The following is a 21,647-nucleotide window of genomic DNA, read 5'->3' on the forward strand; positions in this document are numbered from 1 at the left end:
GTTCTTCCCCCAGAGGGTGCTGGCACTGCCCAGGCTCCCCAGGGAATGGGCACAGCCTGAGGCTGCCACAGCTCCAGGAGCTCCTGGGGATGCCCAGGGTGGGATTGTTGGGTGTCTGTGGAGGGCTGGGAGTGGGACTCGGTGATTCCTGCACGTCCCTTCCAGCTGAGGATATTCTGTAAGCAGGAAAGCCAGAGGATGGGGGAGGAGTGTTTTCCCTGCCTTAAGGACCGCTTTCAACTACAGAAGTCACTGCAGAATGTTTCAGCGGAGATCACCTGGTGAAAACTGGCTGCAGCTCATTGTACTCAGAGAGTTAATACCAAGGGCCCCGAGTGCCCCAGCACAGTTACTGGTGGAAACACATCCTCCTCCCTGCTCCACAAGCCCACAGACATCCTGGGAGAATTCTTCCATAAGCACAAGCATGCTTTGTGTTGATGTAAAAGAGCAAGCAACAATTTTCACAAGAGTTATAAAGTATTGCTTAAATTAAAAATTAAACTCTTTCAATCATAGATAGAAGGGCTTTTTAAATTTATTTTATACATATAAATATATATATATTATTTACATCCTATTTTTTTTGCTTTTCACCTGTTTCTGACCTAAACCCATCCCTTTTAGCACAAAACTTAAATCAGGACATTAAAAAATAAGAGGGAAGTCAAAGTAATACTTAAAATTGAATATCCAAAGTAAATAAAACATTAAAAATATTGTAAATAATCAGAGTTGTGTAGTGTATTGGATGGACAGATATGTCAAAGGGCTGACTGCCCCCACTCCCCATGTGTGCAAACACAACTCTCATCTGCTATCAGCAAAATCTTCCCAAGTACTTTAACAACCACTCCTCCTTCCCAAAAAGCCTTTCTGAATACAAAACGAAAAAAATGTTCTTCATTTCGCCTAACAGGCTGTAGACGTCCCAGTTCAAGGGTGAAAGGAAGGACAGGAAGAAAACTGCCTTTCCCCTCCACTCCAAGTCAAACATGTGAAATGTATTCAAAGCAGCTTTTTGCTGCAGCTGCCAGGCTGGCAGTGCCCTGTGCATTGCCCAGCCAGGGCAGTGCCTCCCTCTGCTCCCTCCACAGCTCAGCAGGAGCTCCACGGGCTGAACCCTGTGCTGGCACAGCCCCAGCTCCCCAGAGCTGTGTCACAGCTCCTTCCCGTGCCCCCTCTCCCACAGCACCTTCATGCCATGCCCGGGATGCTCCAGACACAGGACAAGGCAAGGAGCTGAAGGAGAGCTGTGAGAAAAATCCATGAATCTCCAGTTCTCTTTGTTTCAGGAGAACCTTTTCGTTTCGTTGTGCTTGGCTCCGAGTCTCTGGTTTTATCTTGCATTTCACACTTAAGGAAACCCAGCCAGGCCTGCCAAATGCTACAAGGTTTTCTGTCAAAACTTGGACAAGCTGAAAAGTTTTACATTCTTTTAACCATAAACCTTAAAGCAACTCAGACTTTTATTTTACTTGCAGCTCAGGTTTGAGTGTTCTGTGACATTTGGCCAACCTGGCTTGAGTTTTCTGTTTGAGGTTTCATTACGAACTCCTAATTCCAGAACAGAGTAATTATTACTTTTATTAATAGTATCTGTAGTAAAAAATTATAGGACTTGGAAGAATGACTCTGAGTGCAATTTGCTGCCCAGCAGACTATATGCAGTCCAAAAAGGAGATCAGTCCTCTAATTCAACTTCCAAAGCTGTGTGCTAACAAAAAAGCAAAGGCCTTTGGAGACCCAACTGCAGGACCATTCCCTCAGCTGGCCTCAGCAGTGCTTGTTCTCCACGTTACAGAGCAGATCCCAAAGAACTGCAATGGACGGTGGATCCTGTTCCCAGAAATGACTCGCTCAGTGTGACACAACAGTTTGGGCTGGAGGGGCCCTCGGGGGTGACCTCATCCAAAGCCCCACTCCAAGCAAGGCTTATTCCGGAGAGATCCAGCTACTCAGGGGAGAGGTGGATGGCCCAAGGATGCAGATCCCACAGCTCTGGACCGAAGGGCCCTGTCTGCCTCCTTGGCAGATCTGAGCAGAGCACTGGGTTCTGACCTTCCCAGCTTTGTGTTGTCCGTGCTCCTCAAGGCTCCTCTGCTGGCCCTGCACGTGAGAGCCAGTGTGGAACCACAGTGGGGGAACAAACCACACCCAGCTGAGTACAGATGCCAAATCTGGAATTTCTGCCATCTATTTCCCTTATTTTCTAGCCTGCCCCAAAATATGATGCTGCTTTAAAGCCTGAAGGTTAAATACAAGCAGTAAGTGGTGGCACCCTGCAGGCTGGGCAGCAGAGAGTTCATTCAGAACACTTCAGAAGGAGGAGCTGCCAACGCTTTGCCAGGTGGATTTGGACTGTGGCAGCCACTCAGCTGGGTATTGGTGGGACTGGTAGCGTGAGGAACTGTTACACTGCCTTGTTATGAAGCTCAAATGTTTTCATTAACATAAACGAGCAGAAGTTAGGTTAATAATCTGAACACACTGACAGATGTTCAACAAACACTTGGCATTGCTGCAGCCAGAACAAGAAAGAATTCAGTATTATCTTGGAACAGCCTGCAGAACAACACAAGGCAAAGCAGCAAAGCTCTGGTAGCAGCTTAGACACGAATACACAGAAAAGCCAGGCTCTCTCCTAGCACAGGCCCAAGAGGCACCAGGATACAACTCAGCCCTGTGTGCAGACCTGAACATTCTGCCACTCATAAAAAAAAGATTTTACTTCCAATGCAAGCAAACAGCACCTTATAGTGGGGGCAAGGGGCAGGCTGCTCCTGCAGGAAAGGAAAGTCTCTGTTGCTTCACATTAAATTAAGTGAAGTTTGAGTTTTGTCTTAAATTCAAGTTCAAGTTCAATCCAAGGCAAGTTCTAAGCACAACAAAAGGCTCTTACACCCCTCAAAATGTCATTACTGTATAGAGACACAGGATTAGTAAAAATGATGAATTTGGGGGGAACAGTGACATGAATGCATTCTGGTCAAAAAAAGCTAAAACCCATTAAACTCTCATTCAACAGCTAATAGGAAAGCTCAGGGAACACCATGTGTGAGAAGTTCCATCAGGATCAGGGAACTGGGACAGCACTGACCTCATTACTGATGGCTCCTGGATGGCCTGGGGTACCTGTGTTGGAAAGCTTCAGATGAATACACTGGTTTGGGGTTCTCTAATGTGTTAACACTATTCACAAGTGTAAGGGAAATAGTAGGATCTAAAGCTTGTAAATGAGCTACAATCTTGGAGAAGCTAAAGATTAGATCGACCTGTGTTGCATCACTTTACAAGTTAAATATTTTTCTTAAAGTGCTAATCCAATCCAAACAAGAGTTTGATTCTAAATTAAACAAACTCCACTTTTATTGGTATTAACAAAAATATGCAATGCTAATTTCAGCAGGCAGGCACTAACAAGAGCAGCTATGCAGGCTGTGCTTTCTCTAGGGCAAAGAAGGAAGGACATTAACTTCAATTTCCTTTTTTTCCAAGCAAAATGCATTACATTACAAAATCCACTGTGAGGTTTATTAAAAAACAAAACAAAACAAAGACCAAAACAAACAACAAAACAAACCTCCAAATTTCCTACACACCCATGTTTTTAAAGAGTCTTTAAAAAAAGCCAATTTTATTGCATCTCCACTTCTGATTCAATTTGCTGTCAAAGGTCATGAGCTAAAATATACAGTTTACGCTAAAAGCAGGAAGCGAGGTAAGTAATTGAATAACATCAGGAAATGGAAGAATACTGCCATTTTCCTAATGGATATAGTACAAGGTTTACTCTCTCCAAATTTAATTCTAGGAGCTCCTGTAGTAAGGGCTTTATTTTTCTTCAGCTTGAATTTTAGCCTACAAGGTTTAAAGCAAAATCCTTGTGCAATCAAAAGAACAAAATACCACAGCAGCTTTATTTTCTAACAGACAAAGATGATCATTTGTGCAGGAAAGAGAAACCCCCCATCCACAGTGTCTGAAAACAGAACTGGCATAGCAGGTTGGCTGCTTAATATACATGGGCTGGAAATAATTCTACTAAATCAGAGTTTTGAATTATTCATGAAAAACAGATTTTCATGATTTAAATTAGAAAGACTTAAAATTACAAACCTTGCATTGCTATTGATAGGTAAGATCTCTTTCCCCCTAAGCAATGTTACAGTCTCACACAGCTCCACTCCTGGAAATGCTTTATGATCAGTCTAAAATAGTACAAAAATCTCCTGACACTCACTCCTTCTGGAAACAACACACCCTCTGGTATGTGCTTTAGACCAGTAATAGCCCACCAGTAATGATTATATCAAAATACATCATTATGATAATGAATAAAGTTTGAAGGGATCATTTTCAGTATTTATTGCATATTAAAGCACAGGTTCATTAAAAACATTGGAAGCATAAGCCTTAGCACTGCAAATAAACTCTTTCCATCATGGAAAACACTGCACTTCTTACAGGAAGCATCAGACCACAAATCTGACTTCAGATCTTCCCAAGGCATTTTGTAACGTTACACAATCCAGCCTCCCTCCCTGTACTGTTACTGATTTATAAAGACAATGGCATTAATAAGCTGAAGGCTTGCACTGCTTCCTGGGAGCTGCTATCCACTCATTCCACACAAATCCGCTCAGCTGCAAGAGCTCCAGTGCTTTGCATTGGAAATTATTAATATTCATTCATCACACAGGTACAACCTTTCATCTGGAGATCTCCAAACTCTGCACAAATTCTCCAATTAAACCTTATGTGCCTTGATTAGGAATTGGTAGACAAGTTCTCCCTGATTAAACAGCATTTCCATGCAGGATGAACACTGGGGGCTGTGGGGTTGCAGAGCCCAGGGTGGGTCCCGGTGCAGGTCCAGCACCACGGCCGTGCCCCTCGCAGGGGTCACGTCTGGACACTCACTGAGCACCTGGCAGCTCCATGCAGGGGCTGCTTGAGCCTTTTCTACACTCTAAGAGTACTTTTTTGAAATCCTCAGCCTGAGCTACAGCTTCAATGTTAATGCCAACAGTACCTGAACAGAATTGAGTAAATGCAGCTGGGGCTGGGCCAGGGTCCAGAGCAGGACCAGTGGAGCAGCTGGGATAAGCCAGCACCCAAAGGACTCATTAGTAACAGCTTCTGTGGGCTAAGGCAGAATCCCTGCTTCCTGAACCTTTTACTTAGGCATAGGAGATATGAAAACTCACTCCTTTTCCAGTTAGCAGGATCAGTCCTCAGCACATCATTCTGTATCATCAAGAGAAGTGAAGACAACCAATATCAAATCTTGCAAACTGAGAGCATCATGCCACCCAAATATAGCTTTTATTTGACAACACAACACTAAGTCATCAGTATCCTGTCATTTCCTTCTTCAGAACCAAAGCACAGAGCACTTGTCTGGATATTAATTTATTTTCTTAAACATAGGAGCTATTTTCCTTCACCTAGCAAGCCCTATTGAGCAGGTTATATAATTAACATCAAAGCAATTTGAATGCTGCTTGACTTGCTAAAAGCTGGTAAACAAGCAGGAAGCAATAAGGTGCTTTACAAGAAAAGAACATGTGTTGGGGGGAGGGGAGACAATAAAACATTAAACAGATTGATTAGTGATTTAAACAGAATTTCCATTTTTATTAACCCTCTGCGTGCTTTGGGCACTTGATTTTTATTTCATTTATAAAAGTAGGAGATTTGTTCAACTAGATCAGAGAAAAACCTCTTCAGAAGGAAATGATGAGTGTGGTTGGCAAAAATAAAAGTGTCATGGAGAAACTTCACGTGCCAAATATCTGCTGCTTCCACTTGCTAGGAAAAAATCCACCTGCCTTATGACTGAAATGTTTTTTATTAAAACATTTATTTTATTTTATTTAGAAAAAGCCAACATGAATTCTCAAGGAAAAGTATCAAACCTCAGCTTCCAGTTCTACATCCACTCTTAGCTGTATTATTTTTATTGATTTAAGGACTAGAGCCTGGGGACAGGGTTAGCAGGGCAAGCTGGGCTTAGACCTGGCAGCATTTTATGAGCAAACTTGGGGGTTTCTCTCTTGTTTCTCTGTTCATGCAGAGAAGAGTAGCATGAGAGGGAACTCAATTCTTCATTCTTAAGCCCTTCACAACCTTCCACCACCTGGGAAAGGGCACACAGGACAGGAACTTTGAGGTCAGTGACTCAGTCTTTGCTGTCAGAGACTGGAATGGCCCATGGCTTTTTATATGACCTAAATCAAATTTAGCCTGCAAACCAATTATGTTCCTGCTTCCTTCTCTGACAGTTTCTTGCAGGATCTCAGCAGGCTTTGGGCTGAAGGCTTAACTTCCTGCACTAGTTTACACCTCTGTCATATTTTGTCAGACTTTACCTTAAATAGATCTGAGATGTCTCAGGATGTGACACATGGATAGATCTAGAAAGACTGACACACTCTATTCCTGTGTCTTCGTTTTGCTGGACTACAGAGAGGACAGTCTCTTCTGGTGTCTTCCATGCTAAGAGGAATTGTGATTAAACTGCAATAGCAATTCTTCTTTAGTTGGAGAAAGTGGAGATTTGCATTTTCTTGAAGCAGTCCCTATAGCTCACAGAGCCTGGAGGAAGGCAGGCACCAGGGAAGCAGCTATGGCCAGGAACAGGCTCCTGCAACCTCCTCAGTAAGGGGGGACTTTGCTACAAGTTTAGTTTCTTCAAGAAAGTCCAAACACAACAGAGTGACTCATTTCAATAGTCTTCAATAGCTGATCCAACACAGATGGATAAATCTGAAACTGATCTTACACTGACTATTAAAAAATGAGAAATTAGACATATCAGGAGTAGATTTTTTGTCACAGCCTGTACACTGTTACTGATATTAGGGACAAACTTCCAACAGCACTGGAAACACAAAACCACAGTAACTTTTGCAGTCAATCTTCTATAAAAATATTTGTATTTTTGTAGCAAAATTTAACAAAAACTCTTAAGGGAAACTCTTGCATTTTTGCTCATGGAACCTCACTGTATTTTAATACTGAGCAGCAAAAATTGTTGCAGGGAAAGGTCAGGAGGAAAGAGGAAGTTTGTTTCGTCTATTTTAGGAGTTGTGGCCTTACACAGTAATGGCCACACTGGGTTTTTCAGCTGGCTCCACAACCTATCCCGATATCCACTGGGATTATCCAACAGTACAGCAAGTTTAGAGAAAACAATCACCTATGGCACATTTTGCTAATAACAGAGGAGGCCTTCCTAGTGCATATAACTCATATACTGTTGATAAAGCATTAAACATAAGAAATGGGGGACACAGATTTCAAAGTTTGTTCCATTTCAGTGGGTTTGGGCACAAATTAAGATGTATTGATTTTATAAAATTGCAACGTTACAACTTTTGAAACTCCACAAAGCAGAGAGCAACTTTCTCCAGGTTGAGGAAGATTATCAATAAATCTTCTAAGCTGTATACCCAGATCAAGTTTGCCAAAATTAAATAAATAGCAGAAAGTTTAGAAGTGCACTCTGTTTCTTCCAGCAATGCTGTGCCACCTCTGGGGACACAGGCAGCCTCTGGGAATGGCCAGAGCCAGCCACAACAAATCCAGGGAAAGCTCAAAAACTCCACAATGGCCTCCTCAAGCACTGCAAACCATTAAAGCAATTGTGTGAGCTCCATCCTGGAATTTCACAGGGATTTACTGCACACTGCCATTCCTCTGTCCTCAGCTTCCCACTTGTGATAAATCCCAGCCCCAAATGCAGCTGTTCAGATCCAGGACAGTCACAGCCTCCTCCGAATCTGAGGGACTGGAATGAGCTAGCTGTAAAAGCAGGAGTGCTGCCTTTAGTCTACCAAGAGACAGAAAAGCTGCCAACTCAAGGCACTGCTTTGTCCCTTGGGAAGGCCAAACACCCCTTGGGAAGGGAACAGTTCCTCTCACTGCTGTTCATGTACACTTTGAAAGTGACCTCACACATTTTTCACAGCCATGGCCTAGGTCTGTGCCCCATGGATTACAGCACTCAGGAGCTGGACCTAGGGGTACAAAAGCCTAAGCAAGAGTTGAAGCATCTATGGGAGGCCTTCATGGTCCTGAGGCTCCTCCCAGCTCCCAGCACTGGCAGTGGGGCACCACAGCCTCCCTGTGCCCCCTGCAGCAGCCCCTGCTCCTTGAAGCCACCAGCAATGCTGCAAACCCACCCTGTGCTGTTGGGAGCTGCAGCCACAGCCAAATCCATCACCCCCACGCTTCCTGCCCTGGTGAAAACTGAGTTTGTAGAGGAAAAAAAACAAGAATCAAGTAACATAATTTCTGCAATCTAAGTTTTTGTAACAAATGTGAGGATGAACTTCTGTGCTTACAATTAATCTGCACACAAACCCATGGGTTAGAAGTCTTGGCCTAAATTTATTTCTGGAATACAAAAAAATATTTTTAAAAGTTCTGGATGACTTCTTTTTTAAATTAAAAATGGTCACTTTATTATGCTGTCTTATAATACTTAAGCTAGCATTTAATTTATCTCCAGGCAGACTCAGTCAAAATTAATTTTTTGTTTAATTCCTTACTGGTAACACGCATGGAAACTTTTAAGACAGCAATTGATTGCATTGAACATTTAAAATATGGTTCACTTCCTGGCACATTTAACAATCATTTAAGTTTTCAATTAAAGTAGGGTGCCAACATTAAAAGAAAAAAGATAATCCTGAGAGACAATAGCTGCTCTGTGCACAAGAAATTATTTTTTAAAATAAAATTCTCCAGATAGCTAATTGATTAATATAATTAGGTTAGCCCAAAAGTGACTGTTTCTGATCTCCTTTTTCTTCAGTTGGAGTTTGGTGGGAGTTTGTGTCACGCTGGGTGGGTGGTGCACACAGGGGCATCACCTGGTGAGGTGACAGCGTGGTGACCTCTGCAGCTCTATCTCAGAGCAAGCTGGAGCAAGAAGATGAAGTGAGATGCAGCAGGGCAAAGCAGGGAGAGTGGCAATATTTGCATTAGAAATAAAAACATGCCAACATTGCTCATTTTCTTGCAAGCCTGATCACACTCAACACAACCGCAAGGGCAGGCACAAGTACAGGAGGCAAAGAAACCCTTCCTCTACCACAGCCCAGGAGTGATCAGCTCACACCATCAGCTTCAGAGAAACAGAGGAGATTTTAATATCCCACTGCTTATTCCTGTGCCCAGGTGTGACCCGAGTTCCTCCTTGCTGCTCCCTGGCTGTACAAGCTCCACCAGCCAGAAGTATCACAACAATCACAGTCACCATGTCGGGTGCTAATGGTCATTCTGAGTCCTGTTAAGGGACAATCCACAGTGCCCAACAGCTGATATTTCATCCAGAGTGGCCAAACACCAGCCTCTAAGCAAGTTTTAAGCTTGTATTGTTCTGTGTCTGCACCTGGGGACTTTGTGCCTGTGCTGGTGCTGAAGCACAGCTGCTCACACACAGCAGGCTCTGAGCTGGGTGGTGCACACAGACAGGATCAAACCATCATACCAAATACAGTGGTTCTGAGGCTGAGACACAGGCATTTGCTACTTCAGCACCAATAAACAATATCTGGGTAGAGTTCTTTTTCCTTTGAGCACGTACATTCATTCACAGGACAGGGGAATGGCAAAAACAAGGCCCTTTTTTTCCACCCCCATCAGCCCTGCAAGGGAAGCTCTCCATAGAGAAGCCATTTTGAGTCCCTGGGACTTCCCAAAATGTATTTTTAAGCCTTCTAGCAGGGATAACATCCTTAGTAATCAATTTGACTCATGATTACTATTTCAAACACAGGCTCATACCCAGACGAAAAAAGCACACTTACATGGCAATATATACAGAACAATAACATTGCCAGATGGTATAATACTGAGCAGAATTAATTTCACATATGATGTTTTCAAGGTGTTAAAATATGTCACAGCTTCTGCTAATAAAACATCTTCCTCTTCCCTCCTCCTTTTAAGAAAACGCTCCATTCCCACCAGCCTGTATTTTACATTATATGTGTTTCCATCCTAATAAGGGCAGCTGATTGCTTGCAAACCTAATTACAGTCAAATGAAAGTCTTTCAGAACCATCATTAGCAATTAGGACCTGCTGGATTTGCAGTGTATCATTTAGAGAGGTATAATTCAATAGCTTATTGAAAAATTGCAGGTGAAACTGGTGATTATGGGGGGGGGGGCGGATGCCGGTGACACCTCCCTGCAGGAGAACATTGGAGTGGCAGCTCCCCAGCACTGCTCAGTATCTGCAGGGGTTTGTTCTGTCTGAGCACAGCCCTGCCCTGCCCCAGAGCAGCATCCTGGGCCCAGCTCTGCCCTCTCCGAGCCAGGCTTTGTGTGTTCTCTCCTGGAATCCAAAGTGCCCATTCAGGAGCTTGGGGAAGCCGTGGGGGATGTGCAGAGCGGAACAACAGGAACACGAAGCCACACACATCATTTTTCAGTCCTTTCTGCAGAGAACAACAGTCTTTTCTGTGCCCATTGAGCTCAATTATATATTATCAGGGCCCAGAAGTTGTTTGGATGCTTTCGAGCAGCTGGGTGCCTTCACAGATGACGCACTGGATACGGTGACTGCGGGTTAAGTGCAGCTGGAGATTTCTGTGGCCTCTGATCAGAGGCAAACAGCAGTCGAGAATCACAAAATGCTTGTAATTCAAGCACTGTTTGTCACCCACGGCGGTTTCCAAACGGGAAACGAGCAGGGGACTGAATGGCAGCCCAGCTTTCAGCACATGCTCCCACACAGCCAGGAATCCACACACTGTGCATGTGTGAAAATAAAGTGTGGGTCCCTGCCAAGGGTGAAATTACCAACTGGCCAGCACGGAGCACTCAGCATTTCCACAGCACAGGTGGACTGGATAAACTGAGCTGGACGTTAGCACAGACAGAGGATATTCACTCACAGCACCTGCCCCCTCTCTAGGTATCACCCTCTATTTGCACACCATGTGTAACATTTACCCCTGAAAAACCCCACACAGCCCAGCCTACACCTCTGCAAAGCCTCACCCCTTCATCACTTTCCCACAGATCTCTTCCCCTTTTCTATCCTTCAAAGGGTTCTCACAGCCCAGATCTACCCATCCCCTTTATCACATGAGCATCTTCTCCCACTGTATTTCTGCACCCACTCCTGCTGAGATGTAACCTCAGAGCACACTTACCCAGACATGGCCCTTTCTATTCTTTCAGAGCTCTAATCGGATTTTTTTTTTTCATCATTTCATGAGTTATTTTTTCAAAATAAATGTTGCTTGATGTGCTAGATTAACAACCAGTGCTTTGAGTGACGTGATACCAACAGAGTTTTGTTAAACCAGTGGCTCCTGCAGGTCCTGTTGCTGGTGACACTTGCTGTAGGTGCCTTCAGACTTTTGGCAACACTGGCACAGAATCAAACCATGCTGTGTAGGCTGAAGCACCAACAGCAAATCCACTCATTTCAAAGTGGCTGCACTAGCATTTTGAATTGAAAAAAACCCTAAACCAAGCAACTTCTCCCTTTACATACAGAATGGGAATATTATCTCCCTTTCCATCAATGTGTGGCCATAACCCTGCTGACCTGATCCTGGCTGGTACCACTCCCAAGGCAGGTGACTTTGTCCCACATTCTACCAGTCAGTGCTGATGTTTCCTGTCACTTGATACAAAGCCAGACCTCCAGGGGTGCAAAACCAGCCCAAAAATCCCACACACAGCTTCTAATCCCCCATGTTGCCCTGCGCAAGGTAGTTTCACAGCCCAGGTTCCTTCCTGATCTCAGAAGTTTTATAGTCCCTGAAATCCACTGGCTGCCTGTAAAGGAATCCCAAATTCCAGCAGCTGGGTTCAAGGAGGTTCGAGCCTTTATCACTCACTCCGGGTGATGCATACTGTAGGCAGGATTTCCAAGGTGTCTGACCTCACACTGCACAAATATATCCCCACTTCTTCCCTTGCACAGAGCTACAGTAGGGAGTCCAAGAAATGAAACACTTCTCCGTGGCTGTGTATCGTACTTGTAGCTGCTACGGCACTCCCAGAGCCCACCCACAATTTCATTTTCAATTAGCAGCTCTTAGAAGAGTAGTAATGAAAGCAGTTGCTAAAGAGCACTCAGATGTCATTGAGAGCCTGCAAACCCAAACTGTAAATAGCACATTGTAAATCGCTTGTCAGCACAGCCAGCTCTCCCCGGGATCACAGTGCCGGTGACAATCCAGCCCATCTGCTCCGCTGCCCGCCCAGTGCCACCGCAGCCCGGGGAGCTGCCACCGCCTCCCGCCCCGCCTGTGCCGGCAGGGCTGAGAGCACCGGCCACACAGGGGGCTGTGAGCACTGCTGAGTGCCCTGCCCGGCACACGGGGATGTCACAGCAGTGCTGAGCCCCTGCCCAGCACACGGGGATGTGAGCACTGCTGAGCCCCTGCCCAGCACACGGGGGTGTCACACACTGCTGAGCCCCTGCCCGGCACACGGGGATGTGAGCACTGCTGAGCCCCTGCCTGGCACACGGGGGTGTCACACACTGCTGAGCCCCTGCCCAGCACACGGGGATGTGAGCACTGCTGAGTGCCCTGCCCGGCACACGGGGATGTGAGCACTGCTGAGTGCCCTGCCCGGCACACGGGGATGTGAGCACTGCTGAGTGCCCTGCCCGGCACACGGGGATGTGAGCACTGCTGAGTGCCCTGCCCGGCACACGGGGATGTGAGCACTGCTGAGCCCCTGCCCGGCACACGGGGATGTGAGCACTGCTGAGCCCCTGCCCAGCACACGGGGGTGTCACACACTGCTGAGCCCCTGCCCAGCACACGGGGGTGTCACACACTGCTGAGCCCCTGCCCGGCACACGGGGATGTCACACACTGCTGAGCCCCTGCCCAGCACACGGGGGTGTGAGCACTGCTGAGCCCCTGCCCAGCACATGGGGATGCCACAGCACTGCTGAGCCCCTGCCCAGCACACGGGAGTGTCACACACTGCTGAGCCCCTGCCCGGCACACGGGGATGTGAGCACTGCTGAGCCCCTGCCCGGCACACGGGAGTGTCACACACTGCTGAGCCCCTGCCCAGCACATGGGGATGCCACAGCACTGCTGAGCCCCTGCCCAGCACATGGGGATGGCACCCTCTGCACCACTGCTCTGCTGCACTGAGGCACAACCAACACCTCTGTACCAGGGACAAGTTGCTGGCACTGAATCAACACGAGGAACCACATCGGGCTCCCAAGTGACGATGGCGGGGGACAACAATGGCAGGAGACAAGGATGGCTGTCCACATCAGCCACCCAAAGGCTCAGCAGCCTCAAGTTTAAGATGCATAGATTCAGGCTGAGACTGCCAAAGAGATCATGGACTTAATTCTGAGAAGGAACAGCTTCAACATTCCCCTCCCTCCCTCCCTTTAATTGATTCATGTAATGGACTACGAGGTGAAAGCCAATGGTTTATAACAGTTGTAGCTGGGGACTGCCAGAGTCAGCAGTGTATCTTCTGCTGCTGTTCTTCTCATTTTTCCTTGATCGCATTACAATTTACCTCCTAATTCATTTCTCCATCGTGAGTTTTCTTCCCTCTATTTATCATCCACCTCCTATTTACTGCCATTTGTCTCCTTCCCTGCACTCCTGCAGTATCTGGGATTGGGATTTGATATTCTGGAAGTGTCTCTGGAATCAGGTGGTGAAGGCAGAGCCCAGCAGCTTCTGGCTCTGGTGCACACATGAGCCAGCCAAGGCACCCCTTGCCCAGTACACACACTGCTGGTTTAGAGGCATGACCAGAGATGATCCTCTTCTACAAGAAGACGCAAGAACCTCCTACCAGATGAGGAAAACCAGTGAAGGAAATAGTGCAGGTAGCAAAAGTCAAATCACACACCCACTGAACAAAGAGAAATGATCCTTCCCCCTCATTATCAAAATATTCTCAACCTTCCTTCTGCCCTGAAAGCTCATTGTTTCCCAGTATGGCCCACTGTGCTCAGACCTCGAGGAATAAAATCTCATTAAAACCTATTTAAAAGTGTTTGTCACCCTTTTACTAGTTTAAAAATGTTCACTTTAAGATTTCCAAATGATTTTTACAGAAAGCACATAAAAACATGCCATCACCAATTAACGTAAAGGAAATTAAATTTAAAACGCTGGAGAAATATTCTGATGAGTCTTATGTTTGCTTAACGCCAACTAAAATTTCCTTGAGGCATTTAATAAGTACATTTATAAAAGCTCACAAAGCAGAGTTCAAAAGTCTTCTCGCTAGTAAAATATGAGCCTTAATTAACCTACAGTTTCACATTTTCTGGATTTCAATAAACCTGTAGGCATTTCAGCAGAGCTGGATAAATACCTGCATGAATACTGCAAGGATTTTCTCTGAAAACTAATTAGCAATGCTTTCAATAGCTGACTTCAACTAAATCTGTTTGACAAGGGAGCTTCATACCCTAAATCCTGCAGTGAGAGTTACTTCTAGCAGATAACAGATTTCACAGGAAAGCATATCCAACAGGACTGTCAACCACTGGAAAAACTATGAACAAGATCTCCAGGTATAAAACCTTTCCCAGCAAGGACAGACTGCAGCCAAGGTCTTATGTGACAGCTCTGAGATTGCATCCTGCCATCCAGTTACAGTAATCACAGGTGACAGTGCAGGATTCCCCCAGGGACAGGAGAGGCAGGATAAATTGTTTATGTATCAAATATAAAGCCCTAATATAGCAAGGGCACTGTATACATGCAGGAGCCTCCTGAACTTTGAGTGGCCCCAGACACTGCTGCTATGTCACACACGAAGCACAGTGGCCCCAGTTGTTGGCTCACTGCCCTCTGAGAAAGCTGACAAGCAAATCTATTTCCCCTTCAGGAGCCCAGGGATTCAGTGGGATGGACCTGGGTGGGGAAAGCAACCCAAGGTGTGCAGACAAGAGTCACTTGAGGAGGAAAAGTGTAACATGATCAGAAAAAAAACATGCTGAGAACTTATCAACCTCCTCCTCCTTTTGTGCTCTTCACCATTTGTCTTGAAAGAGGTCAGAAAATGCTTACCCAAAACTCAAATTTTGCAGTCTTTTCCATGACATCTTTTTCCAAGTTAAGTGCCAAAGCTGTGTATGTTTGTCAGCACCTACACTGTTCATAAGATTTAAATGTTCTTATCTGAGGAGCTCTACCCCTATCAAGTGTATTACATTTATACTGAGCAAGATACTTTATTTCCTCTCACTCTTATGCCTTAGGAATTAAGCAGAGGACTCAGATTTATCAGCTCAAAGGAAAAGCATTTTCCATGACATCTGTCAACTCAATACCTTCCAAGCCAATGCATATTCATTCCCAAAAACACCACCTCACAAATAATCTCCATCAGCAAGGAGGCAAATTTCCTTCACAGATGAAATTCTGGGCAGAAAGGTTCCCCTTGAGATTAGGCCCCACTAGGAGAGTTCACAGTGCACACAGTCAGTTCTGTTGCCCAAAGCAGACACATCTGACAGACCAAACAGAGCAGAGACCACAGGAAACAGTCAAGGAAACACAGCAACCTTCAATATCTACTGATAATGGAATCATTGCATCAACTGTCCTGAAGAGTTTTTCCCACCTTCCTTTGAAATACCAAGTAAAATTAAATCAGAAGAAACACCTTTAACAGCTGGTGGTGTAGAACAGGCATTTTACAATTTCTTTGCTCTGCTAAAGTACTGGATAATCTCATACTATATTTCTATATACAGCTTAACATATAGGCTTCAAAATTATCACAAAACCCTATTTCTTTCCAGCTTCTCTAACTCTGCATATCAAAATTGAATACAACTCAGCATACTTGTCATCCTTAATGTTCCATCTCCCTGAACTCACAAAATGAGAAGCAGTGAATTCTCACTATTTGCTACAAGTTTCTCTGCAAAGCAAGGTTTGGTTTGCACTAAACAAGGATGAAAACTGATTCCATGAATATCAACCATCCCCATTAAACGTTTAAATTTTTGTTCAAGAACCATTAATATCACTCAAATACAGGCAAAAGCTGACCTAGTCACTACAACTATGTACTATTATCAGCATCATGGAATTCACATCTGTCACACCTTCTTCTTTGAAAAACACAACAAACACAACACTGCACAGTCATGAAGACAAATCCAATGTTTTCAGCCTCAAGCTTTGCAATCCTGGATGTCGCCTGCTCAATTCCACCACTGTTGGGAAAGCAGAAGTTCTCACTTAGGGCAGGTGATCTATAACCCAGGGGAGCAGACACCAGCACCACTGACACCTCACAAATGAGCTCCTTGCACTCCAATCAGTCTTAGAGCTTTGCCTTGATTAACAGCTGTCCTTCCTGCAATTGCCTCTCCTCACCCTGGATGTTCAGGGGGCCCTTCTGCTCCTGTGTACAAAGCCTGAAGACAAGAAGCTCTTTATAGGACAAAAGGTGGCCTTGCAATCACAGAGACCCCATTTGTTTGCCGTGACAGCCTCACAGCCAGTCTGTGGAAAGCTCTTCCCACCTTTCCACATTTATTAATCACATCAGCACCAATGCACCACCTGATCTTCCTCTCAGTCCACCTCTGCCAGTGGTGGGACACTGCACCACGTTGCACTCAAGAGCCCGAGAACAAAACAACCACAAAAGTATCACAACAAGCGATTGCACAAAATGAGAAATTGGCTTCTACATACCATGAGCCACCGGGCAGAGCCCTCCCTCCCCGCAGCAGGAAACTTGTCCCCCACCTGTCTGAGGCCCTTCGGTAACTTCTTCCTTTTCCCAAGGTGCTGGCACAGGTTCCGGTCATTTTCCCGGTCGGAGCTGTATTGGTGGTGGTGGAGCCTGTTCTTTTTTGGAAGGTACGACAGCCCATTGGTAAGTGCTTCCCGTTTCTTCTTGGCCAGAGGGTTCTGTCGCTTCTCCACACGTTCCTGAGGTTTCAGAGCTACGTCCTTCTGCAGAGGGAGGAGAAAAACACAGTGGTCTGTCTTTGTAGGACACAAAAGAAAGATGAGAGACTCCAAATATTTCAGAAGGCAAAGAGCACAGAAAAAAGGCTTTTATTGTCTAATTCTTACTATCTTTTATAAGGTGTTCCCATACAGACTGAACATGGTTGGTGAATAGGAACAACACCTCTCTAATCTCATGGGTTAAACCAGAGAAACAGCAAAACACCACCTGGAAAAAGATTGTTTTGAGAAAGGAGAATTGTTTGCCAAGATTGTTTTGAAAAGAAGCTTTCCTGACAATTTTTTCCATGGGAAAAAGTTAGCAGCTGCCAGCAGGTAAAATCTCTGAGACCCAGAAATATCAGGCCCACAGTGGTCAAACTGCAGCTCTGGTTTGGTTCCAGGTGACCAGCAAAGCACTCTCAGGGCAACGCTGCAGTCACCAGAAAAGGAACAAACCCACTCTTCACTGATGTCCTCTTAATCAAAAGATAGGCAAATGCTAAATAAAATTGGCAGCGTGAAGTGAGTGCATGGAAGGAAACACATGCCCCTTGAGACTTCATACAGTCAACCTCAATTCTCATTGGCATCTCATGTATCAAGAGAGCACACATTGAGAAGACAGCATTTGTTTATAATGCTTAAATTAACAATCTGCTTTGATTTAAACAATGCTTGACTTTTCAATATTTATTCTTATTATTTCTTGTATTTGAGAAGCCAAGGCATGAGATGACCTAAATCCAATTAGGGCCAATGAATCTCCATTGCCTTCAGGGCGTGCTTCCCTCCAGCCTGACTTAAGCAGAGAGTTCCAAATCTTAGGGAGAGGGGTGAAAAGTGCACGAAAAAAGCAACTTGTGTTTGAAAACCTTGTCACTGACCCTTTAACCCCCAGAATCAATGTCTGTCTGTAAAAAAATACTCCACTCTTGTAACACAAGTGACAAATGTGAGTTTTGTCACTTAGCCCACAGCTGTTTTCTTACAAATAACCTGCAACACACAGAACCCCTATTTTCATTTCAGATAAACGTTACTTGAAATGAATCTTTTTGAACAGCACAGAATTAAAGGCAGAGGAAGAGGAGGCTGGAGAATTCATTAGGAGAGAAGAATGAGAAGCTATTGAGATGTTGATTACAGTGCAGAGTCTGCATCCAATAAATGCAATGTGCTGAGTCACATCTGCTCCCAGAGCTGCCCATGTTGGGGGCTGGTGCTGCCCTGTGAGGGGAAGTTATTAAATCAGGGTTGTGCTTGCAGCACTCTCTCCCAACGTGCCTGGATGCTTGGGCCAGGAGCTTCCATGCCCACCAGAAAGTGCTGGGTAATCTTGTGAGCCTTTCAGCTCTTGTTTCTAGTCACTTTATATTGTAACTGACAGCAGGAAGGGCTATTGGTCCCTGTGTCACATAAAGGCTGAGGCTCAGGAGAATATAATTTGAATTATGGCACCTTTTAATGCAAAAAAACATGCCTAAAGGCAAAAAAGCAGTTTGGCTTTAATTAAAGACTGCTCCCTAAATGACTTTCCAAAACACAAGAGCTTCACAAAATTCATAACTGAAACCAATGGATGATTAATTAAACTGGAGACAGTCATTGTTCAAATTTGATATTTAGCAAAGGGAATGATTTTACAGGCATTAAAGGTGGGAGTACTGAACAGAAGCTGTGAGACATTTTCTCTACCTTTTCTTCACCTAGGACACCACAGGAGATACCCTGGGCATTTCTTCACAGTGTTATTTGTATCCAAAAAGTTTGGAGCCTTATCCAACCTCATGAAAGAAAATTTGAGCATCCTTAGCTACAACACAGGATTAGTAATTTAAGAACCCTCCCGTGTCTGCTCACTGGTCCCTCTCTGGCTCTACTGAAAAAGAGCTCAGGAGTAACAATGATCTTCCAAGAATGCTTTGGGATCTCCTTGTGCACAAGCAGAGGGATCCTACAGAGCTGCCCAAGGAAATTAAAAGCAGAAACAAGCCCTTTTTTCAACACACCTTCTGCCTCCCTTCCCAGGAAGGTTTTAGGTTTAGCTGCACGACATAAATGCAGGAAGGCAAATTCTCAGAGGCAGTAACCATTTCACCAGTGCTCCCCATCAACAGCATCCACAAACACACCTGGACCTCCTGGACAGCAAGGGCAGGTTATAAAATAGCAGATATTTTACGGTAGAACTGATTTGTAACTTAGAATAGCTGTCATGCTGCTAACAATTCTCTTTTTTTCAGGTCAGCATAAAAAATATCCAATGTTTTATGAGTAGAACATTATACCAGCAAAGACTTCTGTTAAAACACAGCACTCATGTTTGCTGTTCAAGAGAATTCACTCTAAATGTGAAAGGCTGAAGGAGTGAACAAAGGGGAAACTTTCTGGAAAAAAAAATTCTTCTAATGACTAAGTAGCTTTTGTGGGATTTTTTTCCCCCAGCTGTGAGTGATCTAAATGAAACAGTGGCAGGCTTCCAGAAGCTTATAAAATGCTTAATGGGGCCAGGAACTTCCATCAAGAAATAACTTGTTCCTATTATCTTTAAGGAGGGTGTGAGATGGGTCAGGTCAGCAAATCACTGTGGATGGTCCTGGGAGGACCCTTCCTCAGAGCCCTTGTACCAGACAACTGCACGAGGCCCCACAAAATGTCAGATACACCTAAAGAACAGGGAGCTCAGGAGAACGGGGAGGAAGGAATCTGCTCACACACCTATGGCACAGATGAGGGACACCAAATCCACAAAGGCTTCCCCAGACTGGAAGGCACCTTCCAAGGCAGAGGGAATGATTGGCAGGAATGTTCAAAATTAAGGAATGTCCCTCTTCTGTTCACAAGCAAAGAGAGGCCAAGGAGCTCCAGATGTGCCTGACTTGTGAAAGGGGCCTAAATCCTGTTTGGTGGGTGGGCTTGCTATGAAATTTAGCCATAAGGATTGGGGTTTAGACAACCCTGTTCTGCCAGAAGAGCTGTTTGCTCTTCACCACTGTGGGGAAAATTACAGAGTGCTGGGGATCAAACCCTTTGTGAGGGACCTGTGGGGTAGAGCCTCTCATGGATTTCAACACAGACACAACTTGGCCTAGATACAAATATGTACAAATAAATATGTACATAGAAATGTGTTAAATTCTTCATCTGCAGACTAGATGAGGACATGATAAAAGAATAAAACTTAGACACAGGTAGACAAGATGCATTAAAAGTAGCTTGAAAAGAGCTCTCCCAGGGTGTTCTCGTGTTTGAGGGTGCAAACTGCCTGGGATTGTGTCAGACTGTGCCCCGTGGAGCCCCTGGGCTCTGTGGAGGCAGCACTTGGCTGGGAACCACAGCCCTGCATAAATCACTTCCCCACTTGCTGCCCTTTCTCCCTCATCCCATTTTTATCTTTCCCTTGTTTAGATAGGACAATAGCTGTACCACGCCGTGTGCTAGTACATTAGCCAGCACAATCTTAATTACAGACTTCAGGCATCATCATGATTAGAGTAATAAGCTGTAATTACTCTAAGGTGACAGGACTGCACAGACCTTATCTCCATAGATAAGAAGATGTAGTAATATTTCATGTTGAGACGTATTTCTCAGCAGCTGCCCACGGATGGATCCAGCCTGAGCACCAGAGCCCATGAACACTCTCAGTCTCTAATGGAGGTTTTTCTCCTCTCCTGCCAGCACACAAGCCCACACATTATTAAGTAAATCCTACAAACATATTAGGCACAGTTTAAAACCATCTCTTTCAGAGATATCTTTCATCAGTAAAGTGCCTTAAGTGTATCAGGAAGGTGACTTAAATGTATAAATATGTAATTACACGCAATTCAATATGGAAGTGCATTAATATTTATGAGTGTACGGTATAATCTAAAAAAAATTTCCATTTGTTTTATTTCTATTGGGCACATTAATCAGGCTGATCCTGCTGCAGGTGCCCTGGTGGGGAAGGGCCTGTGGTGCTGAGCAGGTTCCTGCCCAGAGGGGACTGCAATCACCTGGCTCCAGACAGCACACACAGCTCCAGCCCAGGAGCAGCCCCCTGGCTCCATCAGATCATTTCTCAAGGTAGGAGGCTTGAAGGACACACTGCATTCTCATCAGGTCTTTCAGGCAGCTGTGCCTCATTTATTTCAGCAAAGTCCATCTTCTTGCTACATAAATGACAACTCATTGATTAAAAATCAAACTGTCAGTAGCAGCAGAGCAGGGCTTTGTGGGGTACACTCATCACCCCCATGAACCTACCCCAGAGCCACTCCATCACTGCCCTTCCCTCCTGCCCCTGTAAAAACTACATGTGAATAACTCTGTTCCACTCCTTAGTACAGGTTTTTATTATGGGAATGCTGGATGAAAAACAACACTGTAAATGCAGTGTGTACCAAATACACTGCAGAAATGTCTCTGCATGAACATCTCAGGTACTGCTCAGGGATTTCAAGCCTTGACCTTTCCAAACCATCCTTGTGCATTAGCATTACAATTCCAGTGTTGTAAAAACTTATTTTCTGAATTTGCACTGAATGTGACCTCAGTAAAATAAAACTTTTAAAAACTGATTATTATAAACAGGAGTAGTTTCCACTGCAGTGCTAGTTAAACCAAATTACAGTTGCAACAATCTACAACTATATTCCAATTATTTGCTCCTCGGGTTGTTGCTGAAGTCTTCTACAGCTTTA

The 21,647-nt window shown here is 44.8% G+C and overlaps 1 protein-coding gene across 1 annotated transcript in view; it reads right to left on the reverse strand.

Annotated features, from left to right (window-relative positions):
- AUTS2 (activator of transcription and developmental regulator AUTS2) overlaps positions 1 to 21,647 on the reverse strand; it is a 768,062-nt gene that overhangs the window by 543,046 nt on the left and 203,369 nt on the right. Inside the window, exon 2 of the mRNA XM_083875331.1 lies at positions 16,750 to 16,959. Within this exon, the coding sequence (XP_083731457.1) occupies positions 16,750 to 16,959 (210 nt within the window). The remainder of the gene's footprint in view (positions 1 to 16,749; positions 16,960 to 21,647) is intronic.

This window comes from Zosterops lateralis (genome assembly GCF_965231275.1).
Source record: "Zosterops lateralis genome assembly, chromosome: 19".
NCBI lineage: Eukaryota > Metazoa > Chordata > Aves > Passeriformes > Zosteropidae > Zosterops > Zosterops lateralis.